The 19,732-nt window shown below is 39.8% G+C and overlaps 1 protein-coding gene across 18 annotated transcripts in view; it reads left to right on the forward strand.

Annotated features, from left to right (window-relative positions):
* Positions 1-19,732, forward strand: part of myo18ab (myosin XVIIIA b) — a 291,739-nt gene that overhangs the window by 236,300 nt on the left and 35,707 nt on the right. For all 18 annotated transcript variants that reach the window (XM_087977357.1, XM_087977358.1, XM_043718437.2 and 15 more), the window contains 3 exons: positions 2,526-2,672; positions 7,075-7,188; positions 14,587-14,703. In XM_087977357.1, the coding sequence (XP_087833483.1) occupies positions 2,526-2,672; positions 7,075-7,188; positions 14,587-14,703 (378 nt within the window). The remainder of the gene's footprint in view (positions 1-2,525; positions 2,673-7,074; positions 7,189-14,586; positions 14,704-19,732) is intronic.

The raw sequence follows: 19,732 nt of genomic DNA on the forward strand, positions 1-19,732 counted from the left end.
AGATTGGGTTGGGATATCTGGTTGGCATGGACGGGTTGGACCGAAGGGTCTGTTTCCATGCTGTACATCTCTATGACTCTATGACTCTCTGTCTCTGAAGTGACCGAGCAAGCCACTCAGTTCTTGGCTGTTTCAAGATAGACAATACATGTTGTGCTGGCAATACCCATTTCTCTTAAAAGAAATAAAGAATACTCCAGAGCAGATCACCAGCTCCAGAAGTGTGCAATAACAGGCAAGCCAAATGGGCTCTGGACCAGATGAAGGACAAATCCATCCATCAGAGGATGGGATCAAATGTTGCTTCTAAATTTTTGTTTTAGATTTTTAGATTCCCTACAGTGTGGAAACAGGCCCTTCGGCCCAACAAGTCCACACCGACCCTCCGAAGAGCAGCCCACCCAAACCCATTCCCCTACCTTTACCCCTGACTAATACACCTAACACTACGGGCAATTCAGCATGGCCAAATCACCTAACCCGCACATCTTTGTGACTGTGGGAGGAAACCGAAGCACCCGGAGGAAACCCACGCAGACACAGGGAGAACGTGCAAACTCCACACAGACAGTTGCCCAAGGCAGGAATTGAACCCAGGTCTCTGGTGCTGTGAGGCAACAGTGCTAACCACTGAGCCACCGTGTCACCCCAAATTGTGTGGCCCTTTTGAATGTTTGCACATAATTGTACTTGCATGATAAAATATAAAGTAGACAGGCAGGAGACTGGAAGAACACAGCAAGCCAAGCAGCATCAGGAAGTGGAGAAGTCAACGTTTCTGGTGTAACCCTTCTTCCAGCCTCCTGCCTGTCTACTTTGGATTCCAGCGTTGCAGTTTTATTGTCTCTAATAAATAAATAGGGCTGGCTTGTGCATAGGCTACATATGCACTTCTGAAATATCAAGCAACAATCTTGATAAGATCCAGTGTGACATGGGCACACTTTGTTTTCCTGGAGCCTAGAGGAACATTCTTCTGTCAGGTTCACAAATATAGATTAAAGCTTATCTACTATTAGTGGTAGGAAAATTATTGGAGAAGATTCTTAGTTTGGATTTAATCACGTTTGAAAAACGTATGTACTTATTAACGATAGGCAGCATGGCTTTGTGCAAGGAGGGCCGTGTGTCACAAATTTGATTGAATTTCTTGAGGAAGTGACAAAGGTGATTAATGAAACCAGGGTGGTAAATGGTGTCTATATGGACCTTAGCAAGGCCATGACAAGGTCCTTCACGGCCGACTGTTACAAAATATGAAGTCACATGGGATCCTCAGTGAGCTGGTAAGGTAGATACAGAGCTAACTCTGTCATAGAAGACAGAGCAGTAGTGGAAGGGAAACTTCAGATGAGAGATCTGTGACCAGTGGTGTTCCACAGTGATCAGTGTTGAGACTCTTGTTTTTTGTCATATATATATAAATGATTTGGAAGAGAATGTAGGTTGTCTGATGCGTAAGTTTGCATACGACACAAAAGTTTGGGGGAACCATATATAGTGAGGAGGATTGCTAGAGGATAAAGCAGGATAGATAGATAGACTGGAAACTTGGGAGGTGAAATGACTGATGGAGTTTAATTTGGATAAATGTGAGGTGATGCATTTTTGGGTGATCGAATGCAGGAGAGAAGTATACAGTAAATGGCAGAACCTTTTAGCAGTGTTAACATGCAGAGGATCCTTGCTATATAGGTCCACACTTCCCTGAAAGTGGCAACACAAGTTGATATGGCATGCTTGCCTTCATCATTTGGGTCACTAATCTAAAAATTTGACAAGTCATTTGCAGCTATTTAGAACTTTAGTCAGGCCACATTTGGAGTATTGTGTACGTTTCTGTTTGCTACACTACAAGAAGGATGTGCAAACTTTGGAGAGAGTACAGAAACTATTTAGCAGGATTTGCCTGGTTTGGAGGGTGTTACCTATGAGGAGAGATTAGAAAAACTTGATTTGTTTTCATGAATGTCGAAGAATGAGGGACAGTTTAATAGAAGTTTACAAAATTATGAGAGGCATGGATAGATGGAGCCTTTTTCTCGGGATAGTAATATCAAAAACTTGTGGTATTGGTTTAAGGTAAAAGAAGGTAAGTTTAAAGGAGATATGAGAGGAAGGTTTTGTACACACGGTGGTAAGTGCCTCGAATGTGCTGCCAGTGGAGGTAATGGAGGTCGATGCAATAGCAACATTTAAAAGGCATCTTGATAAATAGGCAGGGAATAGAGGGATACAGACAATGCAGAGACAAAAGATTTTTAGCTTAGAAAGGCGTCACATGCCAGCATTGTCTTGGTACGCTGAAGACCCTGTTCCTGTGCTGTGCTGCTTTGTTCTTTTTAGAACAATAATTTCTGAGGAGTATTCATTATTAAATTGCTGAAAACAGAACATTAGCATGGCTGTTTTACAATAAGATGATGCTAGTTTTTTTATTTTCAGGGTGATGCAAGAAGTTTAAATCTCTTTCTGCAAACTTTTCCTAGGATTTTGCTAGCTTGTGTTTTTTTTTAAAAAACTAGGTTAGTGAACGAGACTTTGAAACTGAAAAGAGACTGCGTAAGGATCTTCGACGGACAAAAGCCCTTCTAGCTGATGCACAAATAATGCTGGATCACTTAAAGAATAATGCACCCAGCAAACGGGAAATTGCACAGTTGAAAAACCAGGTAAGACTTCATTTTTTTTTTCTTCATTTTAAGCTCTAGCTTCTCAAAGTTATAAAATACTGTTGGTCAATATTACTGTTTTGTGGAAGATCATTCCTGAAGTTAATAAAATAAAATGAATCATTGCTGAAAAACTTAAGAGCAGAAGAAACCCATTTGGTTCCTTGAGCCTGCTCTGCCATTTAATAAGATCATGGCTGATCTGATTGTAATTTGAAGGTTGCCACCTTCCCCCAATACCCTTTCACCACTCCTCTATTTCATCCATATTTTATCCACCACTGCCTTAAAAATATTCAAAGACTCTGCTTACCCCATCTTTTGAAGGAAGAGAGTTCCAAAGACATTCAACTCTGAGGAAAACATTTTTCTTCAACTCTGCCTTAATTGGGCAACCTATTATGTTTAAACAATGATTCCTATTTCTAGATTATCCCCCATAAGAATGAATACCCTTCCCACTTCAATCATCATGCCCCCTCAGGATTTTATGTTTCAGTCAAGTAACCTTATGCAACTCCAGTTGATACAAGCCTAACCTGTCCAACCTTTCCTCAAAAGGCAGACACTGCCCATTTCAGATATTAATCTTGTAAATCTTCTCTCAACTGCTTCTAACAGATTTAAATCCTTCCTTGAATAAGGAGACCATTGCTGTACACAGAGCTCCATATTGGTCCCACTAGTACCTGAAGCATAACCTCCCTGCTTCTGTATTTCCTGATGAAGGACTCCGGCCCAAAACGTCGATTTTCCTGCTCCTCAGATGCTGCCTGACCTGCTGTGCTTTTCCAACAACACTCTCAACTTTGTATTCCTTTCCCCTTGCAATAAATGATAATATTCTATTCGCTTTCCTAATTACCTGCTGTATCTGAACGCTAGTTTGTGATTAATGACAGAGGACATTCAGATCCATCTAAACCTTAGATCTATGCAATCTCTCGCCATTCAGGTAAGGTTGCTTCTATTTTATTCTTCCTGTCCAAAATAGGATATTTCATATTTTCTCATATTATAAATCATTTTCTAATCTTTGGCTAATCACTTAAATTAATGATATTTCTTCGAAATCTCCTTGTATCCTCTTCACAGCTTATTTTCCTACCCATCTTTTGTGTCATCAACAAGTTTTACAATCATACCTTTTGTCGCTTCATCCAAGTAATTAATGTGTATTGTAAATAGTTGAGGTCCCAGCACCGATCCCTCCAGCCTACCACTCATCACATCTTGCCCATCAAAAAAAAGACCCATTTATGCCTACCGTGTTTCTTGCTAATCTTCTATCAATGCCAATGTTTCCTCCTTCGCCATAAGCTTTTTTTATTCTGCAATAACCTTTTGATTTCAAGTAGACATTTAATGAGGCATCACATCAAAGTACAGTACAGCTACTAGTTCCCCTTCATCCACAACATGCTGCTACTTCAAAGAGCTCCAATAAATTAGTTGAATGTAACTTCCCTTTCACAAGACCATCTACTTGATTACCTTGACTTTTTCTAAGTATACTGTTATGACACCTTCAATAATAGCTTCTAACATTTTCCCATAAATGTTAAATTTAATGGTCGTGTGGTTTCCTGCAACCTTTCCCCAATCGTAAGTAACATAAGCAGAGATCTGTTAAGTGGCAGAATCTGTGTTTCTTTTTAACTCAAGCAATATGGATATTGCTGGTATCGTAGAATTTATTGCCTATCCTAAGGCGGGGCTGCACTGATTCAAGTAGACACCGCACCACAACCTTCTCAAGGGGAACCAGGGATGGGCAACAAATGCTGGCCAACCAACAACCCACATTCCATGAGTGAACAAAAAAAAAAATTGCCTTGCAAAGGTACTGGCTAAATTACATTCCATATGGTGTGGGTGTGCCATCGGCACTATTATGTAAGGAATACTAGGACTTTGACCCAGCAACAGTGAAGGAATGATAATATATCTGAGTTCAGTGGGGAATTTTCAGGTAATGGTATTCCTGTCTGTCTACTGCCCTGGTTCTTTGTGGTCAAGGCTGCAAGTTTGGAAAGTTATTTAAAAGAAGCTTTAGTAATTTGCTTCAGTGCCTCTTTAGATGTTACCAGTGATGGAGGGAATGAATGTTTAAGATGGTGGATGATGTGCCAGTCATGTGGAGAGTATTGCTTCTGATGGTGTACTCATCCAGACAAGTAGTGCGTATTCTATCACATGCGTGACTTCTGTCTTACAGCTAGCGAGAAAGCTTTGGAATAACAAGGTCATGTTGCTTGCTTGCGCAGGGTGCCGCAGTATTTATGTCATTCATTAATTAAATCTTGTCTCGTCAATAATCAAGGATATTAACTGATGGGAGTGGCTCAGCAAAGATAATTCTGTTGTATATCAAGGAAAAGTGCTTAGACTTACATGTTGAAGATGGCCATTTGTATGGTATGAATGTTAAATATCACTTGGCTCAAGTTGATGCCTTTCTGAAGTAGAAATATGCAAGATTCTCAATGTTCCTCTCAATAATCTTAGATTTTATTTTTTATCTGATTGTTATGTATTCTGTAACTTTTTTAAGCAGCAGCTCCAGTATGTTTTGGTGGAATATGATGTATGTAGACAGATAAAAGATAAATTACCAAAATAAATAATTGGTATCCTAAAGAATACATTGAAGCTAGTTCTGTGACAGTTTTTCTAACATGTATGCTATAATTTCAATGAAAAGGCAACCCGAATATTGAGAAAATAAAACGTAGTCATTCAAGACCATAAGATCTGCCAAAAAATATCTTTAAAAAGAGGTAACCCCTCCATGGAGAATATTTAATATTCTTTGATGAACAATATATAAAAAAAAGAACAATCCATCGAAGAGTTTTTTTTGTAACTCCAGGCCAGCAATCTCCATCACTTTCTTCATGATGCTTTAGGAAACAAATGAAAAACTCTTATACACTTTCACAGTTTGTTCATGTCTTATGAGATCTGCAAATGTTAACGTCCTCACAATAAGCCTATGAGATTAATTAGTGGTATTCTCTGTGCCAATGCATAATGCTGAGACTTTTACATTTATTCTAATGTTTAAGATAATTGTATTCTCAAAGAATGGGGAAATGAGGCAAGGCGAAACTAATCTAGAAAAATATTTCTGGTATTGAAAACACTTCTTAATTGCATTATGTTAATCTCAGAACCTGCTCTGTCATTCAACAAGATCATGGCTGATCTTCGATCTCAACTGTATTCCTACACTATCCTCTGATCCCTTGATGTTTTTGCGTAGAAATCTATTAATCTCAGTCTTGAAGTTGCTTAGAGCTTGCCCCAGAGATTTATGTAGGCTCCAAAAGGACTGATCCTGAGACTGTCATCTAGTTCTCTACCAGGGAACATCATTACTGCATCTTTCCATTTGATCCCAGCAAACAGATTTTTATGTTTGAAAGTGATTACGTCTTTTTTTTTCTAACTCCAGAGAATATAGCCCTTCTATATAATCTTCCTTCACAGGACATTCTCTACATTCCAGGAACTAGTTTGGTGAATTTTGTTTTTACATTCCCTCCATAGCAATTTTATCCTTCCTGGAGTAACTCTACCAAAACTGCACACAACTGCATTCTAGGTGTAGTCTCATGAAGCCTCTGTATAATTGTAGTCAGGCATTTTTATCCTATTCTCTTATCCTCTTGTAATGAAGGCCAACATACCATTTGCCTTAATTACTTACTATACCTATATATTAACTTGCAATGATTCATAACCAAGGAAACTCAAGTTCAAAACTTTCCAGCCTTTTACTATTGAATAAATGAATATTGAATACTATTGAATATTTTTGATTTTCCTGCCAGTTTCCGCTTTGTATTCCATCTGCTAGATTTATGGACACTGATTAGCAGTCCAAATCCCTTCTTATCTTATTTTCCCTCACAACTCCCACTCCCACAGCTTTGTATCAGCTGAAAACTTATAACTATCGCATTTAATCTCCACGTTCAGCTCATTGGTATGAGCCCACACATAATCCTTGTGGTATCCCACAACAGACAGCTTACCAACATGAAAATTAACTATTTATTTCCTGCTCTGATTTTTCTCTATTTACCAGTTCTTAATCCATGTCATAACCCTCCAATCCTGTATTTTACTTTTGCTTGTTAACATCTTGCCTGGGTTCTTATGAAAACCTTAAAAATACCTCCCCCACCAGTAATATCTTATAATGATAATGGCATTTGTTAATTGATTTTGGGCTATTAGCACTTTTGTAAGTTTCAGAAACTCTATATAAACATGGCTGATGCTAGAATCCACTATTGTCACTTAATTCAGAGATTACTCCTTTTTTTTACAGATTACTTTTTACCTAATCTAATTTAATCATTTTTCATTCCTTATAATTATTGCCGATTTTTAGCTTGAAGAGTCTGAGTTCACTTGCGCAGTAGCTGTCAAGGCTCGAAAAGCCATGGAAGTTGAAATGGAAGATCTGCACCTTCAGGTTGAAGATATCTCTAAAGCCAAAGTTTCAGTAAGTACGGATAAGCATTTTGGAATTGGGATTTTAAAGTAGAAGTAAAACAGATTTGTCGTTTCAGTTCTGAAGGGTTTTTTTTGAAGAAATCAGAAAATTATTTGAAGCAATGGACTAAATACCTGGCTTTCCAAGAGACCATACAATATAAATGACTATAAAGATATCTGTAAATTTAATTGAGTTGTATACAATTCTGAGTTTTATGACATGCAGGAAAACAAATGATCAGCAGTCACTACTAGCCCAATTTCAATTTAGAAGAACAATTCATATCAGCAGAAGGGCAGGTCAGTTTCCAAGCTGGGAGAGTTTGTGTCGAGGTTATCTAGGTCATTAGAACTGGAAATAAGCTTCTCGACCCTCCCTACAAAAATGAATCAATTAAGTAACAAATTAAAAATACTTGACTGTGATTGAATATCTGGAAAGGATATTTCTAGAAAAATGATTGAATCTTTTGCTTCGGTGATTATGATAAGATCCATCTTAACTGTTTTATCTGTTTATTAATTTGTTGTGTTTTTGTATGATAAACTTGTTGTTGTGTCAAAAAAACATTGAACGTATTCACGCAAGTTTGTTAGTGATTAATCACCATAGTAACCAACTACAAAAATTGAACTTATGATCTATCATGTCAAGTTGCCCCATGTTGCCCAATCTGACTTGCCCAGTGTTGTGCTCAAAAATTATGATAGTGATGAAAGCATTCAAACAAAATGGATAGAACAGATGAATGCATGGATGAAGAATTGGAGCAAAATAGAGGGTGAATTACTGGGATGGTTTCAGGGGAAGGTAGAAATTGTACAAGTCTAACCAGGTGCACCTGAATTGGAGCAGGATCAACATCTTTGCAGGGAGATTTTCTAATATGCTTTCTGGGGTTAAACTAATTTGGCAGGATATTGGCATGCTGAGTGTTGATTAAATATGGGATTATGCACAGAAGTATATAGAAGTGGAAACAATCCAGTCAAGAAAGTAGTGTAAATTATAGTTAAGTGGATGCACAAGGAAGCATGAAAAGGTTGTCTGGCATTTATTTTGGTACAAGGCATCTTGGAAGTTAGGCAGATGGGTTGCAAGAGTTGCTCAACACATGGGATGTGATATGTGATGATACTATGGCTTTAGAGGTGTACTGGTTTTCCTGTTTTATTTCTATGAATAGATGTGAGACAGGTGATAAATGGTCTGTTCCAAGCCAATAAGCAGTTTGTGAGACCTCAGGTTTTTTTTAGACGTTGGAACAATAGAAGTGGCATGAATGAGTGAGTGGAGTCAGGCTCCCACATAACCGGGTTTTAGTGTAGCTTTCAGCAGTTATTGGAGTTTTGAAGCTGCCAAACAACACTCCAAAATGCTTAAGTTCTCTCTCACTCTGCTATAAATTTGTTCTTTCCTCCTTGACTGGAGAAACATTGCATGTACAACAACCTATTTTACTGAATTTGCCTTTGACAAGGGTATGTTTATCGAGTATTACTATGTTGGAACAGTTGCCATTTTGTAGTTACGTTATCCACTTTTCTGTTAACTTTTGTAATAGAGTTACATTTATACCAATTCTTCTTTCTTTTGTTTGTATTTTAACTGGAGAGTTAAGAATAAAGTGTGTTTTGCTTAAAGCTAAGTGGTTTAATCGATCAAATTAACTCTGAACACAGCACCTTTATTCTTGTCTTTAAAAAAAAGGTTAGGGTTTAGGCAATCTCATTGATATATTTGAAGGTTCTTTGATCTGGCCCTTAACAGATATCATTGCTACCCCACAGACACAGTTGAGAGAGAGAGTTTAATATACCAGGGTATAGAATCTTCAGGGGAGGTGGTGTCACAGTTTTGATTAAGGTGTCAATACTGCAGTAAGGAAGAATGATATCTTAGAAGGTTCCTCAAATGAGGTCACATGGGTAGAACAAGAAGTATTAACTTTACTTTCTCTGCTAAACCTGCTAAGTTTCTCCAGCAATTTTTGTTTTAATACAGAAATTAGGGAGCTCAGAAGTAGCTCTAACCCATGGCCAGAGACACACCAAGAGGGGTTGAAACATATTTAACCTGGAGCTGTAATCTGCAAACAGTAAGGAAAAATAAATCAGTTTATCATACAAAGAGAATATCACCAATATGATGTTGTATATTGATTGTGTCCTTCGTCTAACTTATCACATTTGTGTTTAAAAGTAGATTTCCACTTTACCTTTCATAGAATCCCTGTAGTGTGGAAGGAGGCCATTCGAGTCCACACCAGCTCTCATACCCCTACCCAACCCTATAACCCTGCATTTCCCCTGGCTAATCTATCTAGCCTACATATCCCTGAACATTATGGGCAATGTAACATGGCCAATCCACCTAACCTGCATATCTCCACAGTGTGGGAGGAATCCAGAGCACCCAGAGGAAACAAACAGAGACATGGGGAGAACATGAAAATTCCACACAGACAATCGCCCAAAGCTATATTTGAACGGGGGTCCATGGCACTGTGAGGCGGCAGTGCTAACCACTAATTGGTGGAGCAATAATTTCAAGCACAAGTCAAAGTTTTTTTTAAAATAGGCTTTACAACACTATCATGGTCTCCTTCCCTTTGTGTCATGAATACTTTCTCCTTGATCTGTCTACTGCTATTAGCCTTTAATGAGATTAAAGATGGTTCCTAGCATTTATAGACAGTACATTGGTGATATTTCATTTGTATGATAAATTGACTTCCTTTCCTTTCTCTGTTTGTAGGTTACAGTTCCAGGTCATATGTGTCTCAAGCCCTCTTGGTGCCTCCAGCCATGGTTCACCCTCGTATCTGAGCTACCTAGTAATTTCTGTCAGAAATTGCTAGAAAAACTCAGCAGATCGGGCAGCATCTGTGAAGAGAATTCAGAGTTAATGTTTCAGGCCCAGTGAGTAATGCATTCTGAGGAAGAGTCACCGGACCCAAAACATTATCTTTGATTTCTCTTCACAGATGCTGCCAGATCTGCTGAGCTTTTCCAGAAATTTATTTTTGTTTCTGACTTCCAGCATCTGCAGTTCTTTCAGTTTATGAAGAATTACCATCAGTTGGGATTATAACTGTTGCCACATATTACAATGCTTTATTTTAATGCTTGAGGATATTTTTTCTGTGTACAGATTAATTAAATCAGTGACAGTACAAAGCCTTGTCATACTCCACTTTAAACATATTTGATTGTCCTTCTTCGAGCTTCATACATGCTTTTTGGTCCTACTATAGGCTCAAGATAAATTCCATGTCTTTACTGTCAGTACAATATTTCAGCAATAAGTTGATAATATACAGCTTTCTAATTCTTAAGCAGAGTAGACAAAAGAATGAACTTTTAATATCTTTCATGACCTTGCAGGGGTGAGTAGGTGGGTGTTTGAGTGCTTTATAGTAATAAAGTGAAGCCAATACTGATCTGCAGTGTTGAAGTGAATAGAAGTGTCTTCAAATGAATTTTTTTTTCTCCTTAATGATGCCTTATGAGGCATTGGTGACTGGAAGCCCACAATAGGTATACAGCTACAACTGAGAAAATTTTAATTTGCACATTGAGGTAGAAGTAGTGACCCATCGAAAGATTAATAGAGGATAAGGAACTTGAAAGCATCTGAGAAGTCCTTGTTGATAACACTTTATTTCCAAAATGGAATATGCCATGTTTCTCAACATTCACATTATAGAAACAAATTGATGAGCAAAAAGCACAGACTGTTGTGATATTGTGGAAAGAATTGTGCAATTACAAAATATTTATCATTGTTGTGTTAATTATTGACATGAAGCAATTCAGTAGTACATTGCATAGTCGCACAACCCCTTACTAAACTCGTTAAATGCATCGCTCCCTGCAGATTGGAAAAATGACAAATGGAACTCCAGAGTTCAAGGAAGGAGAGAGAAAACTGGAAACTAGATCTCTTACCCATAATATGGAAAATGCAAGGATCTGCAATAAGGAGTGCAACAATAGACTTAGACAATAATGGCAGATTTAGGCAGAGTAAGCATAGATTTATTAAAAAGAAATCATGTTTAACAAATCTATTGCAATGTTTTGATGATGTAACTAACAAATAAGGGGAATCATTGGATGTGGTATATTTAGATTTTCAGTAAGCATTTGATAAAATCCCATGCAAGAGGTTAATAAACAAAATTGGAAAACAGATTTAAACGAATATATTGACATGGATTGAGAGCTGGTTAACACACTGAAAGCAGAGTCAGAATAAATGGGTCATTTTCAGGTTGTCAGTTTAAGTACTGCAAGGATCAGAACTTATGATCCAATTATCCACAATCCAAATCGTACATTTAATCCTACATTTAAATCTAATATTTCCAAATTTGCAGATGTCACAAAACTAATTGGGGTTGAGAACTGTGAGGAGGGTGTTAAGATGCTTGACACAACATTGTGGGCTTAAGGGCCTGTACTGTTCTGTTGTATGTTTTTAAAGTGAATTAGAGAGGCTAAATGAATATGAAGAAATTTGGCATATGAAATGATGGAGAAATGTGAGGTTATTTGCTTTGGTAGGAAAAATAGATAGTTTCTCAAATGGTGGAAGGCTTGGAAGTGTTGAACTTCAAATGGACTTTGATGTCTTTGTCCATTAATCACTGAAAATTAACATGCAAATATAAGCAATTAAGGCAAATTGTCTTTAAACCTTTATTACAAAAGAATTTGAGGACACAAGCACAGATTTGCCATGTCCACAAGACATCGAGAGATCATATTGCTATAAAAGCTCCTTTTCTTTAAACTTAACAAACATACAAATTAGGTGCAGAAGCAGGTCACTCAGTCCTTCAAACACCTCAGGATTTTGCATTCATTCTCTATATAGGTAAAATTCCACTTTAATCCTGTGCCATAATGAACTATTTCATATTTTCTTGCATTATACTCCATTTGCCATATTTTGCCAATTATCTTACTTGTCTATATTGGTCTGCATCTTTGTTATGTCATCTTCACAATGTATTTTCCAACCTGTCTTTGTCATCTGCAAATTCAGTCACAATATCTTGATTCCCTCATCCAAATAAATTGTTATAAGTTGAGGCCTACCACAGAACATTGTGGGACCCCCTTGGTTACATCCTGCCAATCTGTCTTCTACCAACCAGTCTCGGTTAATATGTTACCGACTGCGCCATGCCTATACTTTACTCCCTCAAAGAATCTTCGAGGAGAAAGTGAGGTCTGCAGATGCTGGAGATCAAAGTTGAAACTTTATTGCTGGAACAGCACAGCAGGTCAGGCAGCATCCAGGGAACAGGAGACTCGACGCTTCGGGCACAGGCCCTTCTTCAGGAATGGCCTGTGCCCGAAGCGTCGAGTCTCCTGTTCCCTGGATGCTGCCTGACCTGCTGTGCTGTTCCAGCAATAAAGTTTCAACTCCCTCAAAGAATGCCATAAATTGATTAAACATAATTTTCATTTCACAAAACCATCCTGACATTTCTTTACTTTGAATTTTTCCAAGTACCTCATTGTAACCTCCTCAAAAGTCAATTCCACCCTCTTTCCTTCAATAGACACCAAGCTAATTGGCTTATAATTTACTGATTTTTGCTTCTTGCCCTTCTTTGCTGGGCTAAAACAAATCCTAGGTAGAGAGAGAAATGTTTAACTATATGTTTTCTTAAACTTTACTTCAGCCTGGTAAGAAAGTTTACTAGTGGCGTCAACTTAGCCTGCTTCATTGAGTTAGAAGTTTGTGGTTTCACATTTCACAGCTGCTTTGGGCACAAGGTCTAGACCGGCAGGTACTCCAAGATTGCCTGCTTGCCTATACAGGATGGAAAACATCAATAGTAATATTAGAACAACAACAACTGCCATGGTTCCACATTCCTTTTTTAATCAACAGCAACAATAGTCATATTATCTGATTTGTTTATCTCATAGGTATTTATAGAGTCATAGAGATGTACAGCATGGTACCAGACCCTTCGGTCCAATCCGTCCATGCCAATAAATGATTTGGATGCCAGCATAAGAGGTAGTTAGTAAGTTTGCAGATGACACCAAAATTGGAGGTGTAGTGGACAGCGAAGAGGGTTACTTCAGATTACAACAGGATCTTGACCAGATGGGCCAATGGGCTGAGAAGTGGCAGATGGAGTTTAATTCAGATAAATGCGAAGTGCTGCATTTTGGGAAAGCAAATCTTAGTAGGACTTATACACTTAATGGTAAGGTCCTAGGGAGTGTTGCTGAACAAAGAGACCTTGGAGTGCAGGTTCATAGCTCCTTGAAAGTGGAGTCGCAGTTAGATAGGATAGTGAAGGCGGCGTTTGGTATGCTTTCCTTTATTGGTCAGAGTATTGAGTACAGGAGTCGGGAGGTCATGTTGCGGCTGTACAGGACATTGGTTAGCCACTGCTGGATTATTGCGGGCAATTCTGGTCTCCTTCCTATAGGAAAGATGTTATCCAAATGCCTCTTAAATATTGCAATTGTACCAGCCTCCACCACATCCTCTGGCAGCTCATTCCATACACATACCAGCCTCTGTGTGAAAAAGTTGCCCCTTAGGTCTCTCTTATATCTTTCCCCTCTCACCCTAAACCTATGTCGTCTAGTTCTGGACTCCCCGATCCCAGGGAAAAGACTTTGCCTATTTATCCTATCCATGCCCCTCATAATTTTGTAAACCTCTAAGGTCACCCCTCAGCTTCCGACGCCCCAGGAAAAACAGCCCCAGTCTGTTCAGCCTCTCCCTGTAGCTCAGAACCTCCAACCCTGGTAACATCCTTGTAAATCTTTTCTGAACCCTTTCAAGTTTCACAACATCTTTTGAGGTTATAAGTTCTAATTGGCTGCCAGTTTTCCTTATATGGCAGTGGTTACATGTCAGAAGTCGTCCATTGATTTTTAAATCATGGAACAGCACGTTAAAGCAAAAAAAGGAAATATTCCTGTTTACTTAAAATAGAGTCATCTTAATATTGGGTTTCAATTGATCAAAGCGAGTTTGCATTCACAATTTTCTAGAAACTGAATTTCCAAATTCCGGTTTGGTTCAGAAGAATAATTAAGTGTTTCCCACATGGATGCCAAAATTACAGGGAGAATCAGCCTGAACTACTCTCAGTCAGCTTCTAAGAGCATGATTTTTGGTGGCACTGCTATAAAAGCAAAGAAAATGCTATCCTGACTCCAATCTATAAATACTAAATGAACCACAATAAGGCACCTTTATTAAATAAAGAAAGAGCCTTCAAAGTTAGTAAATACAACTTTTAAACTGCAGTATCAAGCAACATATGTGACATTTCATAATTGTAAGATGATACAGTAAGGTTGGTGAAATCATACAAATGGCTCAAATGTAATTTGTGTCTGCATTTCCTGTCCATAGTTGGAAGAACAATTAAGTCGTTTGCAACGTGAGAAAAATGAGCTACAGAGCCGTCTTGAGGAAGATCAAGAGGATATGAATGAACTCATGAAGAAGCACAAAGCTATTGTTTCCCAGGTTGGTAGTGGACTTGCCACATTGCGTGTCATTTTCCTTAATACATCATTATCACACAAACTGAATTGGTGAGTTTAGATTTGTTTGAAAATCTCAGACAGATTTGCTTAATAGACAAACTAATAACTCGACAGCTACTGAGCATTTTATTTACACATCCTTACTCTAGCATGTTGCTACCTTGACTCCTCATGTCTGCTGGACGTATGATCTGGTTCTTGGCTTGTTAACCTATTCCTCAGTGAAGTGATAGAAGATCCTTTATTCAAGATGAAATTGCATGAAGAGACAGGATGTACGTGTATTTGGAAAGGCAAGGACTGATTGGGGATAGTCAGCATGGCTTTGAGTGTGGGAAATCATGTCTCACAAACTTGATTGAATTTTTTGAAGAGGTAACAAAGAGGATTGATGAGGGCAGAGCAGTAGATGTGACCTTTACAGACTTTAGTAAGACATTCAACAAGGTTCCCCATGGGAGACTGGTTAGCAAGGTTAGATCTCTCAAAATACAGGGAGAACTAGCCATTTGGATACAGAATTGGCTCAAAGGCAGAAGACACGGGATTGTGGTGGAGGGTTATTTTTCAGACTGGAGGCCTGTGACCAGTGGAGTGCCACAAGGATCGGTGCTGGGTCCACTACTTTTCATCATCTACATAAATGATTTGGATGTGAGCATAAGAGGTATAGTTAGTGAGTTTGTAGATGACACTAAAATTGGAGGTGTAGTGGACAGCGAAGAAGGTTACCTCAGATTACAACAGGATCTTGATCAGATGGGCCAATGGGCTGAGAAGTGGCAGATGGAGTTTAATTCAGATAAATGCAAGGTGCTGCATTTTGGGAAAGCAAATCTTAGCAAGACTTACACACTTAATGGTCAGGTCCTAGGGAGTATTGCTGAACAAAGAGATCTTGGAGTGCAGGTTCATAGCTCCTTGAAAGTGGAGTCGCAGGTAGATAGGATAGTGAAGGCGGCGTTTGGTATGCTTTCCTATATCGGTCAGCATATTGTCTACAGGAGTCGGGAGGTCATGTTGCTGCTGTACAGGACGTTGGTTAGACCACTGTTGGAATATTGCGGGCAGTTCTGGTCTCCTTCCTATCGGAAAGATGTTCTGAAACTTGAAAGGGTTCAGAAAGGATTTACAAGGATGTTGCCAGGGTTGGAAGATTTGAGCTATAGGTAGAGGCTGAACAGGCTGGGGCTGTTTTCCCTGGAGCATCGGAGGTTGAGGGGTGACCTTATAGAGGTTTACAAAATTGAGGGGCATGGATAGGGTAAATAGACAAAGATTTTTTTTTTTCCTGGAGTCAGGGAGTCCAGAACTAGAGGGCATAGATTTAGGGTGAGGGGGAAAGATATAAAAGAGACCTAAGGGGCAACGTTTGCACGCAGAGGGTGGTACATGTATGGAATATAGTAGACAAATCACAGTCTATGTCCATTTCACGGCACTTACTTATGAGCTAATCAATTAATTCTTATGGCTGTTGCTTATAAGACATGAGCTCTGGATGGAGAATTCTAATAGTCACCTTTGCATGAAGCTGAGTTTCCAGCATTTGATTTGAATTGAATTGAATTAGCTTTATTGTCACTTATACAAATGAGTGCAGTGAAAAGTTTATAGTTGCTGCATTACAGTGCCATCTTCAGTACAAAGATACCTAAGTGTAGATACATAAGATCAAATTCTTAAGAAACAAACAAAAATTGGAAAAGTGATGAAGTAAATTAGTCCAGCATTATAGGACATAGGAATAAATTAAAGTTCAGAATATCAGTCTTTTCTAGTCCATCCTGGCATTTCGTCTCAAGGGAGACCTCCACCTTCTCCCCGCCACCTGCGCTGCACCCACCAACGTAGGAATCGCCCAATTTTAAGCGCCATCTCTTCACTATTAGGCCCACTTCACTGACACCATTGAAGCCACACTTGCCTCGCAATCAAGAGTGCCTGGCTGCACCAGCACCACCATCCTCAATTACTGGAGGAGCTTTGCTGCCACTGCCGCTGGCTGTGAATGCTGAGATGACCACCCCGCTGCTGCTGCCACAGGCCCCAAATGGCAGGAGAACAACCCCACTTCCACTATCTCCTATCGTGGGGAGAGTCCACATCTGCCACTCTTCATGGCCTGCTCTCACTGCCACACCAATGCTACCGATCAACCTGCCACAGAAAAGAGAAAAAAAGAGCAAAAGCAAAAGTAGAACAAAGAAGGAAAACAGATGAGAGCAGGATGGACTGAAGACAAGAGCCTGTGTGCAGCCTGTTACTCTGCCACCATCTTGCACCAGAAGTCTTTCTCATAGTTTGGGATGATCTTGTTGATCCTCTTGGACCTGCAATGTTGACTTTGTACAATCTCTCATTTCCAGTGGCTATCTTTATTTTCACTACCGACTAATCTGTTTTGCAATTGTTATATCTAAGAAACAAAGATCCATTCTTTGCTTAAAATACTTAAATTCAGATAGGACATTTGCAGCCTTCCAATTCATTGCGAAGGAATTTGATAGTCATCTTCCTGGTGTTTCTTATCTTCTGCGAATATTATCATAGAACATAGAACATAGAAGAATACAGCGCAGTACAGGCCCTTTGGCCCTCGATGTTGCGCCGATCCAAGCCCACCTAACCTATACTAACCCACTATCCTCCATATACCTATCCAATGCCCGCTTAAATGCCCATAAAGAGGGAGAGTCCACCACTGCTGCTGGCAGGGCATTCCATGAACTTACGACTCGCTGAGTGAAGAACCTACCCCTAACTTCAGTCCTATATCTACCCCCCCTTAATTTAAAGCTATGCCCCCTTGTAATACCCGACTCCATACGCGGGAAAAGGTTCACACTGTCAACCCTATCTAACCCCCTAATCATCTTGTACACCTCAATCAAGTCACCCCTAAACCTTCTTTTCTCTAATGAAAACAGCCCCAAGTGTCTCAGTCTATCCTCATACGATCTTCCTTCCATACCAGGCAACATCCTGGTAAACCTCCTCTGCACCCGTTCCAGTGCCTCCACATCCTTCCTATAGTATGGCGACCAAAACTGCACACAATATTCCAGATGCGGCCGCACCAGAGTTTTATACAACTGCATCATGACCTCAGGACTCCGGAACTCAATTCCTCTACCAATAAAAGCCAGTACGCCATATGCCTTCCTCACCGCACTATTTACCTGGGTGGCAACTTTCAGAGATCTGTGTACATGGACACCAAGATCCCTCTGCTCATCCACACTACCAAGTATCCGACCATTAGCCCAGTACCCCATCTTTTTGTTATTCTTCCCAAAGTGAATCACCTCACATTTAGCTACATTGAATTCCATTTGCCACCTTTCTGCCCAGCTCTGCAGCTTCTCTATATCCTGCTGTAACCTGCCACATCCTTCCTCACTGTCAACAACTCCTCCGACTTTCGTATCATCCGCAAACTTGCTCACCCAACCTTCTAACCCCTCTTCCAGGTCATTTATAAAAATGACAAACAGCAATGGTCCCAAAACAGATCCTTGCGGAACACCGCTAGTGACGGCACTCCATGAAGAAACTTTGCCATCAACTACTACCCTCTGTCTTCTTCCATCCAGCCAATTCCTAATCCAAACCTCCAACTCACCCTCAATGCCATATCTCCGTATTTTCTGCAGTAGCCTACCATGGGGAACCTTATCAAACACCTTACTAAAATCCATATATACCACATCTACCGCTTTCCCCTCATCAACCTCCTTCGTCACCTTTTCAAAGAATTCAATAAGGTTTGTGAGGCACGACCTGCCCTTCACAAAACCATGCTGACTATCCTTGATCACATTATTCCTATCCAGATGTGCATAAATCCTATCCCTTACAATTCTCTCTAAGACTTTGCCCACAAAGAAGTGAGACTCACCGGCCTATAGTTACTAGGGTTATCCCTACTCCCCTTTTTGAACAAGGGAACCACATTTGCTATCCTCCAGTCTTCTGGCACTACTCCTGTAGACAAAGAGGACATAAAAATCAAGGCCAATGGCTCTGCAATCTCCTCCCTTGCTTCCCAGAGAATCCTAGGATAAATGCCATCAGGCCCAGGGGACTTATCTATTTTCACCTTTTCCAGGATTTCCAACACCTCTTCTCTACATACCTCAAAGCCATCCATTCTACTTATTTGTGACTCAGTATTCACATCGACGACAATGCCCTGTTCCTGAGTAAATACTGAAGAAAAGTATTCATTCAGTGTCTCCCCAATCTCTTCCGCCTCCACACGCAACTTCCCACTACTATCCTTGACTGGACCTATTCCTACCCTAGTCATTCTTTTATTCCTAACATACCTATAGAAAGCCTTAGGGTTTTCCCTAATCCTACCGACTAAGGACCTTTCATGTCCCCTCCTTGCTGCTCTTAGCTCTCTCTTCAGGTCCTTCCTGGCTACCCTATAACTCTCAATCGCCCCAATTGAACCTTCACGTCTCATCTTGAGATAGGCCGCCCTCTTCCATTTAACAAGGGATTCCAATTCCTTATTAAACCACGGCTCCCTCGCACGACCCTTTCCTCCCTGCCTGACAGGTACATAATTATCAAGGACATTCAATAGTTGCTCCTTGAACAAGCTCCACATATCATTTACACTCTTGCCTTGGAGTCTACTTTTCCAAGCCACACATCCTAAGTCATGCCTCACCGCATCATAATTTCCCTGACCCCAGCTATAACTCTTGCCCTGTAGTACACACTTATCCCTCTCCATCACGAGAGTAAAAATCACCGAATTATGGTCACTATCCCCAAAGTGCTCACCTACCTCTAATTCTAACACCTGGCCTGGTTTGTTACCCAGAACCAAATCCAGTATGGCCTCACCTCTTGTTGGCCTGTCTACATATTGTGTCAGGAAACTCTCCTGCACACATTGAACAAACACTGACCCATCTAACGAACTTGAGCTATAGCTTTCCCAATCAATATCAGGAAAGTTAAAGTCCCCCATAACCACCACCCTATTACTG

Source organism: Chiloscyllium plagiosum, unplaced genomic scaffold (genome assembly GCF_037043375.1).
Source record: "Chiloscyllium plagiosum isolate Xiang-an unplaced genomic scaffold, Cpla_swu_hap1 HiC_scaffold_31, whole genome shotgun sequence".
In the NCBI taxonomy this organism is placed as follows: domain Eukaryota; kingdom Metazoa; phylum Chordata; class Chondrichthyes; order Orectolobiformes; family Hemiscylliidae; genus Chiloscyllium; species Chiloscyllium plagiosum.